At 44.9% G+C, this 19,555-nt stretch overlaps 1 protein-coding gene across 2 annotated transcripts in view; it reads left to right on the plus strand.

Annotated features, from left to right (window-relative positions):
- Nucleotides 1-710: 710 nt before the first annotated feature.
- PLXDC2 (plexin domain containing 2) overlaps nt 711-19,555 on the plus strand; it is a 402,203-nt gene continuing 383,358 nt past the window's right edge. For both annotated transcript variants that reach the window (XM_074946054.1, XM_074946055.1), the window contains exon 1: nt 711-1,438. In XM_074946054.1, the coding sequence (XP_074802155.1) occupies nt 1,330-1,438 (109 nt within the window). In that variant the 5' untranslated portion in view covers nt 711-1,329. The remainder of the gene's footprint in view (nt 1,439-19,555) is intronic.

Genomic DNA, 19,555 nt, shown 5'->3' on the forward strand with positions numbered 1-19,555 from the left:
GAGCCATACCGTGACCTTCCCCACTTACACTGGCTGCTGCTCTTTCAGCCACCTCCTGGCTATCAAATAGCTCTAGGGAGCAGATTGTCACTATTCCTTTCCCTTGAACACCGCTTATTCTCCAACCCTCTTTCCCGATCTCCAGCTGATCTAAATGCCAGAAACTGACATAAGCAAAACTCAGGACCAAGCCAGTTTCTCTAACTAATACTCTTCTTTGCACTTTAGATGGCAGCAGCAGGACCATGAAAAACTCACTGAGTTGGGAGGAGGGGGACGGTTCAGGGACATTCCTCCCACCAATAACCAAAATGCCTCTTTATCCTCCCGTCTAAGCACAAATCCTTTTTTAATTTGATTCCCTTTCTCCATCCTCCACCAACTCCCCCCCCGCCCCCCCTCCCACACGAACGCTACCTACGGACACGCTGCTCCTCGCAGAACCCCCCGCTGTGTTTGCTGGGGGCCGGGAGAGCGGTGCCCTCCGGCAACCCGGGCGCCAGGGCGGAGCTGGGCTCGCCCGACGTGGGCTGGGGGGCGCTGGGCGCGGAGCTCCAGCCGCCCCTCCCGAGGAGCAGGGGGTCGGGGGCCCCCCCCCTCTCTCGCTATCTCAGCCCCAGGAAAGTGCAGCAATTGGGCAGGTCGTTTCCGGCAGCCTGGCCCCGAGAAAGGGGCGCGGGGCCGCTCGGGGCACCCAGCCGGCGGCGCGCGCTCCCCACGTAGGGCCAGGCGCCCGCGCCAGCCCCAAACTAGTTCCCCGCGCGGCTGGCCCCGCCAGACACCGGCTTCGCCTGCGGGGCTCCTCGCTGGGACCCCCATCCCGCGCCTTCGCCGGGACTGCAGCCGCCCGCTGCGAGGAGCCGGCTCTGCCTGTCTGGCCTGAGCCCACGGGGCTGGAGCAACAAGACGCCCAGCCGGGGGTGGGGGGAGAAACTTATTTTGTTTCCTCCTCCCCTCGAGCCGCGCAGAGCTGGGTCGCTCCCGTGCCGGCGCTGACGGGCAGGGGGGAGGTTTTGCCTTGAACTGCGCGTGGACAGGAGCCACCAGCCCCCCTCCCACTGGGCGGGCAGCGGGGGTCCGGCCAGCCGCCGCCGCAAGGAGGGAGAGTTGGGCGCTTGGCGGCCGGAGCTGGGCTTGTCCTCGCCAGCTGCTGCGTTCTTGGGGCTGCTCCCGCCGGAGGGACCGAGCCAGGCGTCTCCCCGCGGCTGGAGGGGAGCCGATGCGAACCAGAGGCGTCCCGGCCGCGGCTAGCAGTGGGATCTGCAGGACGCTCCCGGGGCCCCCCCGCAGGCGAGCGGCGCAGCGAGCGAGCCCGGCAGGCGCGGGGCGATGGCGAGCCCGAGGCACGGCCACTTAGCGGCTGCAGCGCTCTTCCTTGCCCAGTGCTTGGCAGCCCGCTTCCAGCTCGTGGACGGGGAGGCGGCGCGGCGACCTCAGGGTAAGGGCTGCTGCTGAAGTTCCCGTGGCCGGGCTGCTCTGGAGGTGGGGGGAGCGGCCGCTGGGGGTGGGCGAGGCACCCGGCCAAGCACACGCCGATCGGCAGCCCCCGACCGTGGCCTCTGATCCCACCCCTCCCCCCAGGCGCCAGTGCTGTGTGAGGCCAGCCCCCGCTCAAGCCCCCCCACCCTCCCGTTGCTGAACGGCCGAGGAAGATGGTGTCTGCAGTGAGATGCGGCGCTTTGCCCCTTCCCCCTGGGCCCGTGGGAAGATCGCTGCCTTGTAGCTCATGGAGCTGCGACCTCCCCGCCCCCTCTTCCCGGGTTTATTGTGGGTAAATCGGGAGCCGCTCAGCTGAGGGTCCGGGGGGGATCTTCCTCTCCCGAGTCCCAACTTCTCACTAGGGCGGGCCCCAGGAGTCTCAGTCCCAGCCACGATACTGGGGCGGTGGGAGAGCCGCGCTGCAAAGGCAGAATGGCCTTAAGTAGTCCCCGAACTGGGCTGAACGCTCAGGGAGCCTGAGTCTCCGGAGACCTGTGACCCGGCCCCGGCCCCCATCGCCTTTCGGAGAGACCCTGCCTTTGTAAAGCGCAGCAATAATTGCCACTTCCCCGCTCTGGCCCTTCGCTCACCTTTGTATGGCCAGCGGCTTGCAAAAGCGAGCCCCTGTTCTCCCTTGGGCTCAGCGGGTTCCTTGCTGTTACTAAATAGGCTGCTTTCTCCATGTGGTCTCTAGTAATGGGTGTTGTCTTCACTTATGGCCTGATTTTCAGAGGTGCTGAGCAACTGCAGCTCCCTCTGACTTCAGCTGGAGTTGAGGTTGCTCCTTACCTCTCAAAACCAGGTTATAAATGTCCCTGGTAAACTTTACCTCCCCTCTTCAGCACACATTAGTTCAGGTACTGGCAGGTGCTTAGCACCAGCCCTTTCCCTGGCACCATGGGCTGACCACGTTTGCTTGTAACCCTTTTAGGGTCCTCTAGTTCAAAACTTTCCTAGAGACACCTGTTAGTGCATCAGGCCAGCCACATGTAGTGGATGCTCATCAGCTACCCAGTCTTTCCCAAAACGTGGTCCCCTTCCTGGTCATCATATCTCATAGACCTCTGCATGCATGTAATCCATCGGGGGAACTGCCAGGGAAATCTTGGCATGCTTGGGAAAAGTTGGGTGATGAATCGGGTGGGGTGAACATTTTTTAGCATATTAGGAGGATAAGAATAACAATTGAAAGCTGCTGTGTTTAACATTATGGGTTAGGTTTGGAAATGCACGTATTGTATTATCATTAAACATCCATCTTTAGAGACATAAGGACACTTTACTTTCCCTCTCCTGCCACCCAAAAAGTTAACCCCAAACTGGGTCCTGTAGCCCATCTACAAATAGTCTGTAAGAAAACTAACCCCATTTTGCACAGAAGGTTTGATACAAATGTGAAGAGTTGAGTTACTCGAACAGGATAGATGTAGGAGTTTTAAAAACATCCACTTAGGGCTATGTCAGACAAGGAGGGCTTACCGCTGAGTTCAGGAATTGCTAAATGACAAGGTAGCCCAGCAGGTTGCTGAGGGCTCTTATGTCAGTTCAGGGAAAACCCAGAAGGAAGGTTTTAATATACTCCTGTTCAGCATGTATGTGTCCAACCTGGTGCTACCATTTCTAGGGCTTTGCCTTTAGGAAACATACACTAATATTATTTACAGTAAATCACTGGAGAAAATAAAGGAAAGAGGTGGGGCTCTGAAAAAAAAAAGATGTAAGGCTGTGTCTGAGCATGTGAAGTTCATTAATCTTCCACTGTAGGTGTGTTTGTGCAGAAGAAGTGTCAATAATTTCTTGATTAAATACAGTCTGTTGATGAAGTGAATGATCAATGTACACTGCTGGTCATTCATTGCTGATTTAGGCTTTAGAGTTGCATTATTTTAATAAAGTCTATCTCAGCACTAAATAGAATGGCATATCATCTGCTCATTAATCTTTTATTGGTTTATTAATGTGGTGTGTCTTAACAGGTTAAGGAAAAATATTTAAGCTTTGAATATGATCTATGGTGTAAAGTACCAAGATGATTATTATACAGGTGAATTTTATTTTTGTGTTTAAACAAGTCCTGATGAAATAATCTGTAAGAGATAATCTTCTCTCATAACAGTAAAATGGAAATTTTAAATGACAATTTTTGACAGGCTGCTTGTTGTGAGGTTTGTTACCTTTTAAAATCCTGTTTCTGAAAATATGATGTTACTGTCACAAGCATGCTGCTGAAATTCAATAATAGAAACTGAAATTCATTCAGCCTTAATATGTATGGTTCTTTCTTTCTCTGATAGAAAAGCACAATAGATTAATAGACTATATTTCTTACAGCAAGTAGAGAGTGCTGTTTTGCAGAACAAGGAGACCTGAATGCAACAAAAAATGTATTTTGAAAGTTATTCCATGAATTTTTATATCCATATGTCCAAGAAATACCATTTTGAAAATGAACATCTGTATTCAACTTCAGTTAATGTGGTCTGAAATGTAAAAAGTGCCATTTAGAAGTTTTACTTATACACTAAGGTCGATACCATGCCCCTCAGACACGTTTAAATGTAGTCTTCTAAATTTTAAACTGAACCAAAAATCTTTGCAGTAACTGCAAATGCTTAATGGGAGTTTGATTATAGTTTGTGTCTGGGCTGTGCATTATTTACATTCTCAGGAGTAAAATACATTCTTGCAATTGAAATGAAATAAAAATAGAAAGGAATGCAAACAATACATGTGGTATAGGTTCTTGAATACCTGGATTAAAGAGAGGATTTTATGGAATGTTATCAAATGAACATCATGATTTCATATAAAACTGACCTACAGTTTGCTGAGCCATGGTTTTGTATAGCTTTTGCCAGCAGTTCAGAACTAGTCCCTTCAAACTTCCTGAGATAATAATCATTTGTCTAGTAGCCTTGAGGTCTGATGTTTAGCAATCAGTAATTTTATAGCAAATGTGTTTGGCTGTAAACAAACAAAAACATTCCTGGTTGTGGAATTAAATTTGAAATATTTGTGCTGCTGATGAATAGGAAGGATCTCCACTAGAGGGCAGAACTGTTGTCTCTTGCAACTTCGTCTTTCAGCAGACAGGGTTCTTTTCAAAAGGCTTCAGATCAATTGTCTTATACTATCTTTTTTCTATGTTTGTGTTTGTATAGAGCGTCATTTTGCTGACTAGAAATGCACAGATCAGTGGTCAGGGTTCTTAAATGTAAGATTTGGGTATATGTGTGTTTTAAGATAATCACAATGAATATGAAATAAGTTCAGTGAACTGAAAAAAAATGTTCTTTTGGAAGTTAGCTGAACAATTAAAGCTTCCGGTTGTCTAAGTCAGGGGTTACTAATTGTTGAAGTATTCCCACAAGAAGCCTTGAAAATGTTACTTTTCTGAAAATACGATCAGTCAGAATTAGGAGGCTCTTATTGTAATTTTTATTCCATCAAAGTGTGTTCCAGTGTTTTGGTATAATTTATATTAATTGACAAACAACCGTTTCAAAATATTGCTATTTAGAAGGGGATAGAACAATTTTTATTATTAGATTAACCTTTAGCTAATACTCAAACATTCAAACCTGTTGCACTGCTTGAGTTGCTTGTCTGTGTTACTTTTTTCTCATTAGGCCTTAGGAGACTTTGCTGATTAATATTTCATCTTAAATTAGCAAAAGAAACAAAATATTAGGCAGTACATATGTTTGGTAACTTCTGTTTCTTTTGCATTAAAGATTATACCTTATTTCTGTGAGTTAATGATATTTGTAAACGAAAAATCAAATAGAGAAATGCAGGTGTCCATTACTGATACTTGGGTTTAGCAGTAAAGCCAACACATGTCCTATATAAGTAGTACTTAGAATTCCCTTTAAGGAACTCACCTCCGTTTATTTACATCCTTACTTTTCCTACTTTCTCCCCTTAATTGTATTATCATTTTTTCTAAATGTGTGGTTTGAAATATTGCTGATATACAAAGGTGTTTGTCCCAGATTAGACACACACACTATCAGGTTGATTTGAGTCTCTAAATTCAGGTTTTGTAACATGTTTCTACAAAACCTGCAGTAAGATCAGTAGTTATAGTTCACTGACTTTTTAAAAATTACTCTGAAACCATCGTGTTATCTGTAAACATTCCCTTGCATCATTTGCATCAGACTTGTGACTGGCTCTAAATTTGAAGTTGACTATAAGGCATAGTGGAACTGACTATTGTCCCTTGTCCAAGCTGTCAACAAATATAATTAATGATGAAAAGTAAATCAGACTTTTAAAAGTTGTCATTTGGGTAATTTAGTTTATTACCACAGGTAAATTAATGTAAAGGAAAACATTAATGGACTGTAGGGGCCATATCCTACAGTTTTGTGAAAACCCCAGGGGACTCATGGAAACTCCATGAGATTCAAAAATTGCAATTTCATTGGAATACTTTGAGGGGAATGGACTTGAGGGACTGTGAAGGAGGTAGCAGGTGTATCCGAGGTATCCACTGGAAATGAGAACTGCAATCCCATGGTGAACTAGGCTGTATATAGAACTGCCTGCCACACTTCCCTGAGAAACTGTGCTGTTCTTCCTCTGCGCTCTCACAAAGCTTAAAAGGGTGCAGTCTTGGAACTGGAGTTAGTGTTTCCCAAAGTACTATTGAGTCCTGTGCAGCTATCTACTGGAAATCCACGCCACTCTGAGAGAAACATGCTACACAGAGCATGTCTGAATCAAGCTGGTTTTCTTCACAAAGCAGATAGAAAACTTCTTCCAGGTTGAAACATTTGACTGTGTTTCTGATAGAAAAGGCCCTCTGGGTTCACCAGACTATCTGATGCCCTGAACAGTTTTGCTGGTTAGGACTGTGAGTACACCTGCAGAAAGAAGACTCCAACACAGCCACAGTTTCAAAACCTCTCTAAGCTGCAATCTGTCAGACTTGGAGCATGATGGCTCCCACTGGTGTTAAACCATGCCCTATGTGTTTCATACGTAACAAGCTGACTGTATATCTAAGTGATCTGCAAGAGTGATTTTTAAGGTGAAAATGTTATTAGAGTCTCCAGATTGAGAGCAGAGGACAAAAGGTACATTGATGGGCCCATTTCGGAAAGCGTAGGCATTCAGTTTTTCACACAGTTACTTCAAAAAAAGAAAAAAGAAAAGGAGTACTTGTGGTACCTTAGAGACTAACAAATTTATTTGAGCATAAGCTTTCATGAGCTACAGCTCACTTCATCGGATGCATGCAGTGGAAAATACAGTGGGGAGATTTTATATACACAGAGAACATGAAGCAATGGGTGTTACCATACACACTGTAACAAGAGTGATCAGGTAACGTGAGCTATTACCAGCAGGAGAGCGGTGTGGGGGGGGGGAGCTTTTGTAGTGATAATCAAGGTGGGCCATTTCCAGCAGTTGACAAGAACGTGTGAGGAACAGTGGGAGAGGGAGGTTAAACATGGGGAAATAGTTTTACTTTGTGTAATGACACATCCACTCACAGTCTTTATTCAAGCCTAAGTTAACTGTATCCAGTTTGCAAATTAATTCCAATTCAGCAGTCTCTCGTTAGTCTGTTTTTGAAGTTTGAAGCGCTAAGATACAACCGCATTTGCTCCAACCCCTCAGACAGCGACAAACACCTACAAGATCTCTATCAAGCATTCTTACAACTACAATACCCACCTACTGAAGTGAAGAAACAGACTGACATAGCCAGAAGAGTACCCAGAAGTTACCTACTACAGGACAGGCCCAACAAAGAAAATAACAGAACGCCACTAGCCATCAGCTTCAGCCCCCAACTAAACCTCTCCAACGCATTATCAAGGATCTACAACCTATCCTGAAGGACGACCCATCACTCTCACAGATTCTGGGAGACAGGCCAGTCCTTGCTTACAGACAGCCCCCCAGCCTGAAGCAAATACTCACCAACAACCACACACCACACAACAAAAACACTAACCCAGGAACCTATCCTTGCAACAAAGCCCGTTGCCAACTGTGTCCACATATCTATTCACGGGACACCATCACAGGGCCTATTCACATCAGCCACACTATCAGAGGCTCGTTCACCTGCACATCTACCAATGTGATATATGCCATCATGTGCCAGCAACGCCCCTCTGCCATGTACATTGGCCAAACTGGACAATCTCTACGTAAAATAATAAATGGACACAAATCAGACCTCAAGAATTATAACATTCAAAAACCAGTCGGAGAACACTTCAATCTCTTTGGTCACTCGATTACAGCTCTAAAAGTGGCAATTCTTCAACAAAAAAACTTCAAAAACAGACTCTAACGAGAGACTGCTGAATTGGAATTAATTTGCAAACTGGATACAATTAACTTAGGCTTGAATAAAGACTGGGAGTGGATGTGTCATTACACAAAGTAAAACTATTTCCCCATGTTTATTCCCGCCCCCACTGTTCCTCACACGTTCTTGTCAACTGCTGGAAATGGCCCACCTTGATTATCACTACAAAAGGTCCCCCCACCCGCTGCTCTCCTGCTGGTAATAGCTCACATTACCTGATTGCTCTTGTTACAGTGTGTAAGGTAACACCCATTGTTTCATGTTCTCTGTGTATATAAAATCTCCCCCCTGTATTTTCCACTGTATGCATCCGATGAAGTGAGCTGTAGCTCACGAAAACTTATGCTCAAATAAATTTGTTAGCCTCTAAGGTGCCACAAGTACTCCTTTTCTTTTTGCGGTACAGACTAACTCAGCTGCTACTCTGAAACAGTTACTTCAGTCACTCAAGCAAGTGTACACACAAATAGCTAATTCTGTTGCAGATATAATTTTCAAAACTGTATACATGATTAGGCTTATGCATGTGCATAAGTTTATGTGCATAGGCTTATGCGTGTGCATTTCGCATACACAACTGCATGCCTATACTCTTTCAGAATTATTGCCCTATTAAGATGTTACCCCATCCAAAGGTAAGATATCTTCCTATCTTGAAGGCCACTGACAGACAGTCACCAGCTTAACAATGTCTTCTTCTAGAGAAATTAGAAACGCAGCTGTGTCTGTCAGTCTTTATGGGTGGAGCAATGATGAACCCTGACCTCAGCTTGGATGATTTAATGATACAACCACAATAAGGTTCTGTTTTCAAAGCCTCACACATCTTCACCCCAAATCTTAACCCCAAGTATAATTACCTATATGTATACACCTAGAAATCATTTAGGTTAATAGAAACTGTTACTAAAATACAGACAGTTGAGAGCCGTCTGTCTTAAAGTAGACCTCTTGCTTTTTCATACTTCCTTTCCCACAGTGGTAAGTTGAATATGATACAAATCAAAATGACTAGGGTAATTTTCATTTCTTTTGGGAGTAATTCCTATCTAATTCTATCCATGGTCCCCCCCCCCACTAATTTAACCTGAAGCCAGAGTTTAAAATAGACTCAAAATAGTACCAGGCTTATCATTGCTCTGTGATGAAATTTAAGTAGGTCATAACAACACTCTAAAACTCAGACAGCTTATAGCAAAACTTCATTTAAAGCAATGTTTGGGGAGAGGAGATGGGGAGGCACAAAGAAGAGGATTTTAGGATGTGAGCAAATAGCATTCCTTCTCATCTAGTATTAACTTGCCAACAGTGTGAGATATCATCAGATCACTGAAGGGCTAATTAGAGATGGGGCTGAGAATGCGGGGGGGGCAGTGGATTCTAACTTGTTGTTCCCCAATTGGCAAATGTCAGTATTACCAAACTAGAGCATTACAGAAACAAAAAGGAACTAACATCCACCCATGAGATTTCTTTCCACCCTGAAATGTATGGAGAAGCCACATCAAGTTCATGTTTCTGTGTCTTGGTGCTCTTTATGGCAAATGATCATGAAACATACCAGAAAATGCTGTTAGATGCTGTTTGTGAATGCTGTGTGGTTTGTTTAATCATGGAGCACTACCTCACTTAATTTTGTTCTGGCCCTCCTTGATACAGCCCATTTTAGCCTGGCCTCACATATCTTTCCCTCTGCAATCTGCAATCTGCTTTGCTGAGTGTATTTATTAATTCTGGGTTTGAAAGACTTTATGTAACATAGTGACTCCATTGACTAGAACACAAATATGTGGGAACGTATTCTCTGCTCATAGTGGTCTTATTCCCTTTGATATCGTGTTTGTGTTGATTTCAATGGGAGCGGATCAGGTCTCAGCACTGATACAGGAGAGACTATTTTGGATCCCCAAAGCACTTACACATGCATGTAACTGTAAGTATGCAAAAAGTGCCATGGCTTTGCTGGATCGGGACCTGTGCTCCTTTGTCAGCAGTATATATAGTTTTAACCTAAGTTTTCTAGCATTTCAGTGACTACGTCCAGAAAAGAGACTTTTTAATGTCTAGTTTATTTAGAGTTTCTCCCTCTTGAAATGGCTTTGATTCTCAATTGTTTTAGGGGCTTTGGACTTTTAAAATAAACATTATTGGAGTTCCACAGTGGCCAGTTAATACCTTGTGCTTCGTGAATAGCATTGTAGAGACATTTTATTAGAGTGTATGTATTTCATATCTATCACATGTACTGTATCTTCATGCAGTAATTGATCATTGACCTCTACTAAGAAATGCTCACAAGTACCTGCACAATGTGTAACCCTCTCCATTATCCCAACTTTAATAACACTTTAAATATGTGTTCTATCATAATGAGTAGATGCTGGAATTTCTGTACCTTTTCTTTGTAGGTGTTCCATTGTAATTTAACTTTAGTCAGTGGCAACCTATACTAAGGTTCTGTTATAACTTTTATAGCTTTTACAGTTCCTTCTTTAATCCCGCTAGAGAATAGAGCAAATTCTGTCTGGGTTACACCTATGCAGCTCAACTGACTTCAGAGGGTAGGATTTAGCCCAATGACTTTTCAGTAGCAATTATGTTACTGCTGCATCTTATTGTTTTCTTCTATTAAATTATTATTTTGGCTCTTGTTTTTGATCAGACTGTGACTCTTGCAAATCCTGAATGGGCAATATCCAATTTGGGTTTGTAATTCTGACTTTCCTTTGTATGAAAGCTCTGGCTGGACTGATTGTAAAAGGCAACCTTCTCTCATTGTAACAGTTAGTAAGTAGTATTAGCCAAAATTTTCTAATCTGAGTGCATCAAGTTAATCTTGTAAATCAATGTTCAAGCACCTAAATTTAGTAGCCTGATTTTTGAAGGTGATGAGCACCTCACGTTGATCTCAGAGAGATTTTCATGTGCTCAGCCCCTCTGGCACCACATTTATTTATATGCCTAAATATGTATTTAGAAGCTCAACTTTGAATGCTCAGAAATGTTGTCTGAAGCTGCTATTTTCCAACCATTAGAAAGAATTGTGTAAGAGTTTATTTTCACCCTGATGTTGTTCAAAGTTTTGTCTGCTTTGAAGGTGTCATGATTGTGCCAAATCTATATTTAGATGTTTTTGTTCAAGCTCAAGAGCATGATTACAACTTCCTGTATTTTATTACTGTTTTGTTGCCAAGAAATGGAAGGTTGGGGAGAGAGTGGTAATATTTATATAGGGCCTGCATTGCTTTATGCTCTGTTTCCGGAGAGTCAGCAGAGGGAGTGGAAGACAATGAACAAATCCTGTCCTGAAAACCATACTTGTATCATATAAAATGTTGAGTTGGAGTCAAAGTCTGTTTTTTGGATTTCTGTGTGGCTCTCTTTGATGTCAGTAGAAGACTTGATGTCTGGAAAATCTGTGCCCCCCCCTCACCTTGTGGACATACAATGCCAAAGTTGGGCCCTGATGGTGAAATCCAGGGGCTTAGTGTCCAGTCCGACTAGTGAGCTGAGAGGTGGATGTCTCCCTGGAAGTGACAGTGAAGCAGAAGGACTCTTCCCGTCATTGTCCACTGCAGAGCTGTTTCATGAAGACCACTTCAGCCCAGTGGATGAGGTAGCATTTGCTGTCCTAGTGCATCTTTGTAACAAGGGGAGGACTGGAGGATCAGGGTGGATTTGAATCACTAGTCAGGAAGTGATTAATCATGTTTTTCTACATAAAAGTGCATTCTTGTTGGTTGTTATGACCTTAATACATATTCTTCACAACTCAGAGATAGACGTAGGTTTCATTTTTAGAATGTACACATTGTATATTTTTAAACAGATTTATTTTGAAAACTTTTCAGATTAGTTTTACAGCTATATCAGAAAATGAATGATTGTTTGGTTATTTCATTTACCAAAGGTAATTGAAGCAGATATTTATGAAGTCATTGGGAGCTGAACTATCTCCAGTTCAACAGGTTAATCATTAATATTTGGAGGATTTTCTTGCCATCTGTATTAGGAGGAGAACATCACCAGACAGACATTTAAATTGTTTTATTTAACTAAAACAACAATGTTAGGTATTCTGGATTTTTTTCTTCAACAGCAAACATATAATATTTTAACAAAACAAGCATATGTCCCTCGCTTCTCACATTTATCTCCCAACTTCTTCTCCTTGTCCAGATCTGTTCCACCCCCAACAATCTTCTATTCATTGCACTTTTAGAGAGAGGTAAGGGATTGACTCTGTGTACACAGATTTGCAGAGGGACAATAGAGCTGAGGTCTGTTTTTTCTCACCTCTATATATTATTTATTTATTTAAAAACATTTTTGCTGTTAACAAGCATGTTACCTCTGGAGACACAAATCCACAGTTCTCAAACTGCAAAACTAAGCATCTCTGATGGTATCTTCTAGACTGAGCACTGAGTCCCACTAGAAAGATTAACCTAAATAATCTATGCAGAAGCCTGTTGAGCCCCATAAAATGTGGTCCCTAATCCATGAACTATTGGAACTCATTTACAAAACTTTTCTTAAACATTACATGAATATATTGTCTCATACTCTAGAATTAGAATTTATAATCCCTATTCCATGATGAGATAACTTTGAGCTATAGTTTTAATAGGGTTTTTTCCCTCAAAAAGCATTTTATCAAAAAAAATCCAATTGAAATTAAAAAAATCCCGTTCTTTTAAAATCATTAATTTTTATCCACCCTGTGGAGGATATACTTAAAGGTAGCTATCTAGGCCCTGCTCTTCACCCATGGCATGCCACTCCTCTCTATGCACTACCACACACAGATTTCCTGCAGAGTTGGGCTCTGAACTGTACACTTCCTCCTCTTCCGCCAAACACAACATACTTTCCTTGCCTAGAAAACTGCACTAGTTGAATTGCTACAGGTACCTCTGTGACACCCAGGCTGGGGGACTGGGAGTACCTCAATAAGGCAGCAGGTACAAAGCCTTGTGAGCTATATAAGAAACAGGGTAGGTGTAGCAAAACTTGCTACTGTAGATGGAAAGAAATAAAATCAGTTCAAATGGGCATAGTTGTTTTTTTTAAGTCTGTAGGTATTACAAGCCCTCAAAGAGAGAGTACAGAAATGGAAAGGGTAGAGAATACTGGACAGCTCCCTTTAACACCAGTGGTTATTTTGATTAGAGTGGGTCAAAACGTTTTCAGCACAACAGTTTTCCATTGGAAAATGCAGTTTTGTTTGGATTCTAACCAAATTTTCAATGAGAAGGTGTCAAAACAAATTTTTATGACTTTCACATTTTGTTTCAGAGTCAAAATGTTTCATTTCAACTTTGTTTTAGTTTGTTAAAGCTTTAATGATATTTTATTTTAATATATTTAATATTTTATAAGGTAAAGTTTCAACATTATGTAAGAAAGCAGTTTCTGAATCACTTTTTTTGGAGGGGGTGAGTGGGGGATTTCCATTCTGCGAGAAATTTTGATTTTTTGCTCCACCTGGGAATATAAACACATTTTAAAATGTCAGAATTTCTAAGGGCTGGAAATTCCATTTTCTGACCACCTCTAACTATGAGTCCTCATTGTTGAGCGTTTTTGACCACATGCTGTGATCTCTTTCAAAATCGATCATTTTGCTTTGTGAAAGCTGCAGTTTGGGTTGTTGTGGGATGGTTGAAATGAACAGTCCAGCTGGGTCATTGGCCTGGGGTTAGTGAACTCCTGGCTTTATGGCATATTGCTCATTCAGGCTTGCTTCTTAGTTAATATTGAAATTCATGAGGGAATTAAATTAAAAGAGGGCACATTCTCCAGATTGCAGCTGCGGTAAAGATAATAGACTTATGGGTTATTTGCAGCGAAGACATTTATGGAATGGAAGCTTAGCATTTTATATATTGCAAAACCCTGGCCTCAGTATCAGCACAATTTATTACTGGATCCTAATCAGAACACATACATACTGATCCAAATGATCTTCTTAATATAAAGTAAATAGATACAACAAATTACTTGCTTATAGATTAATGCCACCTTTGTTTATCTTTTCATATATTTTACCATCTTACTAATTTTTCAGATTTTTTTTTAACCAAGTATATTTAGCCAGTATATTTAAGACAATATTTTATAATTGAAGTGGTGCAGGGGTTGCATGATAAACAGTGGAATATGTTTCTGAATCTGAAATGCAGAGATTTCAAATTTGAGTTCAACCAAAAAAACAAAACAAAAAAACCCCACCCCAACAAAACAAAACCCCCCAAACCAAAACCTTCTCCAAGAAACAAACGAAAGGAGAAACAACACCAGATTTTACTGACAAAAACTGTATTTTTGGTTTCCCAAAACTTTCTCCTTCACTGCTAATGCTGCAAGTCATTGGCGGCATTGCCTTTTTTCCAGTATAAAAAAAACAACAAAAAACGACGGACAAAACAGTGTTTAGTATACCTCCTTTACTATATCCTGTTTACTTACTCTGCCTTGGTCTACACTAGGAGTTGAGGTCGAATTTAGCAGCGTTAAATCGATTTAACCCTGCACCCGTCCACACGACGAAGCCCTTTTATTTCGACTTAAAGGGTTCTTAAAATCGATTTCCTTACTCCATCCCCGACAAGGGGATTAGCGCTGAAATCGGCCTTGCTGGGTCGAATTTGGGGTACTGTGGACACAATTAGATGGTACTGGCCCCCGGGAGCTATCCCAGAGTGCTCCATTGTGACCGCTCTGGACAGCACTCTCAACTCAGATGCACTGGCCACGTAGACAGGAAAAGGCCCGCGAACTTTTGAATTTCAATTTCCTGTTTGGCCAGCGTGGCAAGCTGCAGGTGACCATGCAGAGCTCATCAGCAGAGGTGACCATGATGGAGTCCCAGAATCGCAAAAGAGCTCCAGCATGGACCGAATGGGAGGTACGGGATCTGATCGCTGTATGGGGAGAGGAATCCGTGCTATCAGAACTACGTTCTAGTTTCAAAATGCCAAAACCTTTGTCAAAATCTCCCAGGGCATGAAGGACAGAGGCCATAACAGGGACCCTAAGCAGTGCCGCGTGAAACTTAAGGAGCTGAGGCAAGCCTACCAGAAAACCAGAGAGGAGAACAGCCGCTCCGGGTCAGAGCCCAAAACATGCCGCTTCTTTGATGAGCTGCATGCCATTTTAGGGGGTTCAGCCACCACTACCCCAGCCGTGTTGTTTGACTCCTTTAATGGAGATGGAGGCAACACGGAAGCAGGTTTTGGGGATGAGGAAGATAGCTCACAGCAAGCAAGTGGAGAAACCGGTTTTCCCAACAGCCAGGAACTGTTTCTCACCCTGGACCTGGAGCCAGTACCCCCCAAACCCACCCAAGGCGGGCTCCCAGACCCTGAAGGTGGAATAGGGACCTCTGGTGAGTGTACCTTTGTAAATATTATACATGGTTTAAAAGCAAGCATGTTTAATGATAAATTTGCCCTGGCATTCACGGCTGGTACAGCTACTGGAAAAGTCTGTTAACGTGTCTGGGGATGGAGCGGAAATCCTCCAGGGACATCTCCAAAAAGCTCTCCTGGATGTACTCCCAAAGCCTTTACAAAAGGTTTCTGGGGAGGGCAGCGTTATTCCATCCTCCATGGTAGGACACTTTACCACTCCAGGCCAGTAGCACGTACTCAGGAATCATTGTAGAACAAAGCATTGCAGTGTATGTTTGCTGGCATTCAAACAACATCCGTTCTTTATCTCTTTGTGATATCCTCAGGAGAGTGAGATATCATTCATGGTCATCTGGTTGAAATAGGGTGCTTTTCTTAAGGGGACATTCAGAGGTGCCCGTTCCTGCTGGGCTGTTTGCCTGTAGCTGAACAGAAATGTTCCCCGCTGTTAGCCACGCGGTGGGGGAGGCAAAATGTGACCTTGGAATGAAAGCACATGTGCTATGTATGTAATGTTAACAGCAAGGTTTACCGTGAAAGAGTGTACCCATTGTTCTATAAAATGTGTCTTTTTAAATACCGCTGTCCCTTTTTTTTCCTCCACCAGCTGCATGTGTTTCAAGGATCACAGGATGTTGCTGCAGAGTATGGTTGAGCTGCAGGAAAGGCAGCAGGAGCACAGACTGCCACTACAGCCCCTGTGTAACCAATCACCCTCCTCCCCAAGTTCCATAGCCTCCTCACCCAGACGCCCAAGAACGCGGTGGGGGGGCCGCCGGCCACCCAGCCACTCCACCCCAGAGGATTGCCCAAGCAACAGAAGGCTGGCATTCAATAAGTTTTAAAGTTTTAAACTTTTAAAGTGCTGTGTGGCCTTGTCCTTCCCTCCTCCACCACCCCTCCCGGTGCTTCTCTCCTCCACCACCCCTCCTGGGCTACCTTGGTAGTTATCCCCCTATTTGTGTGATGAATTAATAAAGAATGCATGAATGTGAAGCAACAATGACTTTATTGCCTCTGCAAGCGATGATCGAAGGGAGGAGGGGAGGGTGATTAGCTTACAGCGAAGTAGAGTGAACCAAGGGGTGGGGGGTTTCATCAAGGAGAAACAAACAAACTTTCACACCGTAGCCTGGCCAGTCATGAAACAGGTTTTCAAAGCTTCTCTGATGCGCGCTGCGCCCTCCTGTGCTCTTCTAACTGCCCTCGTGTCTGGCTGCACGTAACCAGCAGCCAGGCGATTTGGCTCAACCTCCCACCCCGCCATAAACCTCTCCCCCTTACTCTCACAGATAGTGTGGAGCGCACAGCAAGCAGTAATAACAGTGGAAATACTGGTTTCGCTGAGGTCTAACCGAGTCAGTAAACGGCGCCAGCATGCTTTTAAACGTCCAAATGCACATTCTGCCACCATTCTGCACTTGCTCAGCCTGTAGTTGAACAGCTCCTGACTACTGTCCAGGCTGCCTGTGTATGGCTTCATGAGCCATGGCATTAAGGGGTAGGCTGGGTCCCCAAGGATAACTATAGGCATTTCAACATCCCCAACAGTTATTTTCTGGTCTGGGAATAAAGTCCCTTCCTGCAGCTTTTGAAACAGACCAGAGTTCCTGAAGATGCGAGCGTCATGTACCTTTCTCGGCCATCCCATGTTGATGTTGGTGAAATGTCCCTTGTAATTCAGCAGTGCTTGCAGCATTATTGAAAAGTACCCCTTGCGGTTTATGTACTCGCCGGCTCGGTGCTCTGGTGCCAAGATAGGGATATGGGTTCCGTCTATGGCCCCACCACAGTTAGGGAATCCCATTGCAGCAAAGCCATCCACTATGACCTGCACATTTCCCAGGGTCACTACCCCTGATATCATCAGATCTTTGATTGCGTTGGCTACTTGCATCACAGCAGCCCCCACAGTAGATTTGCCCACTCCAAATTGATTCCCGACTGACCAGTAGCTATCTGGCGTTGCAAGCTTCCACAGGGCTATTGCCACTCGCTTATCAACTGTGAGGGCTGCTCTCATCTTGGTATTCTTGCGCCTTAGGGCAGGGGAAAGCAAGTCACAAAGTTCCATAAAAGTGCCCTTATGCATGTGGAAGTTTCGCAGCCACTGGGAATTATCCCAGACCTGCAACACTATGCGGTCCCACCAGTCTGTGCTTGTTTCCCGAGCCCAGAATCGGCGTTCCACCGCATGAACCTGCCCCATTAGCACCATGATGCCCACATTGCCAGGTCCTGTGCTTTGAGAGAAGTCTGTGTCCATGTCCTCATCACTCTCGTCACTGCGCTGACGTCGCCTACTCGCCCGGTTTTGCTTTGCCAGGTTCTGGTGCTGCATATACTGCTGGATAATGCGTGTGGTGTTTAATGTGCTCCTAATTCCCAAAGTGATCTGAGCGGGCTCCATGCTTGCTGTGGTATGGAGTCTGCACAGAAAAAAGGCTCGGAACGATTGTCTGCTGTTGCTCTGACGGAGGGAGGGGCGACTGACTACATGGCTTGCAGGGTTGGCTTACAGGGAATTAAAATCAACAAAGGGGGTGGCTTTGCGAGAAACAGAATGACCCCCTCAAGGATAGAACTCAAAACCTCAAGGATAGAACTCAAAACTGGATTTAGCAGGCCGTTGATGTCATGGGGGGAGGGAGGAGAAAATGAATACAAAACAAATCTGGTCTATTTCTTGTTTTGATCCACTTCATCTACCTTTATACATCTTGCTGGCAGCAGACTGCAGTACGACTGCTAGCCAACGTCATCTCCTGGATGCTCGGCAGAAGACGGTGCCGTATGACTGCTAGCCAACGTCATCTCCTGGGTGCTCGGCAGAAGACGGTGCCGTATGACTGCTGGCCATCATCTGCTGGCTGCTGATTAAAAGACAGTGCACTGCCGGTAGGACTGAATCGCCATGAGACGAAACTTAAAAGGGGAATGACCTGGCTGAGTCACTCCCATGTTTGCCCAGGTGCCCCTGACCTCATTGAGGTTGGTTAAAAGAGCACCCTGGACTACATCAGTGACAGCTACCAGTCATACTGCACTGTCTGCTGCCAAAAGGCAATAAACTGCTGCTGTGTAGCAATGCACATGTCTGCCAGCACCCAGGAGACATACGGTGACGGTGAGCAGAGTGGGCTCCATGCTTGCTGTGGTATGGCGTCTGTATCGGTAACTCAAGAAAAAAGGTGCAAAACGATTGTCTGCCCTTGCTTTCACGGAAGGAGGGAGGGAAGGGGGGCCTGACGATATGTACCCAGAACCACCTGCGACAATGTTTTAGCCCCATCAGGCATTGGGATTTCTATCCAGAATTCAAATGGGCAGCGGAGACTGTGGGAACTGTGGGATAGCTACCCACAGTGCAACGCTCTGGAAGTCGATGGTTGCCTCCGTACTGTGGACACACTCCACTGACTACATGCACTTAGAGCATTTGTGTGGGGACACACACAATCGACTGTATAAAAACGCTTTCTACAAAACCTACTTCTATAAATTTGACCTAATTTCGTAGTGTAGACATACTCGAATAAGTGTGGTCTGGCAAAGCAAAGCCACACTTGCTGGAGATTCAGCTCATTAGACTTTGTTAGTCCCTCATCGGCACCCTATGCAGGATTATGTGAATGCTCACCCTCTTTTTTTCCTCATTCAACCCAAATTAAATTGGGACACTTCTTGGAGAAGCCTAAATGATCTAAAACAGGTGTTGTTCCTTTGATATTAGTCATAAAGTTGAGTTTGAATGGAAAAGAATACTATTATCTATAACAGGGGTCTCAAACTCAAATGACCATGAGGGCCACATGAGGACTAGTACATTGGCTCGAGGGCCACATCACTGCCCCAGCTCTGCCCCCACTCCACCCCTTCCATGAGGCCCCGCCCCTGCCCCACCTCTTTCCACCCCTTCTCTGCCCCCATTCCAACCCCTTCTGCGCGCTGTGCTGGACCCGCCCCCCGAACCCCTCCTGCAGCTGAGCCCCCTGCCACACCCCACACCTGTTCTGCACCCTGACCCTCTGCCGCACCCCACACCCGTCCTGCACCCCGACCCCCTGCTCCACCCCGCACCCCTCCGGACCCCCTGCCCTGAGCCCCCTGCCACACCCCTTCTGCACCCTGACCCCCTGCCCTGAGCCCCCTGCTGCACCCCGACCCACTGCCCTGAGCCTGCTGCCGCACCCCGCACCCCTTCTGCACCCCAACCCCCTGCCCTGCCCCCAGTGCGCACCTGGCCAGGCCGGGCTGGGCTGGAGCCGCTCTAGATAAACGCTGGGGGCGCCGCGGGAAGCTGGCGGGCTGCAGAAAATAACCCCAC

This window comes from Natator depressus, chromosome 2 (genome assembly GCF_965152275.1).
Source record: "Natator depressus isolate rNatDep1 chromosome 2, rNatDep2.hap1, whole genome shotgun sequence".
NCBI lineage: Eukaryota > Metazoa > Chordata > Testudines > Cheloniidae > Natator > Natator depressus.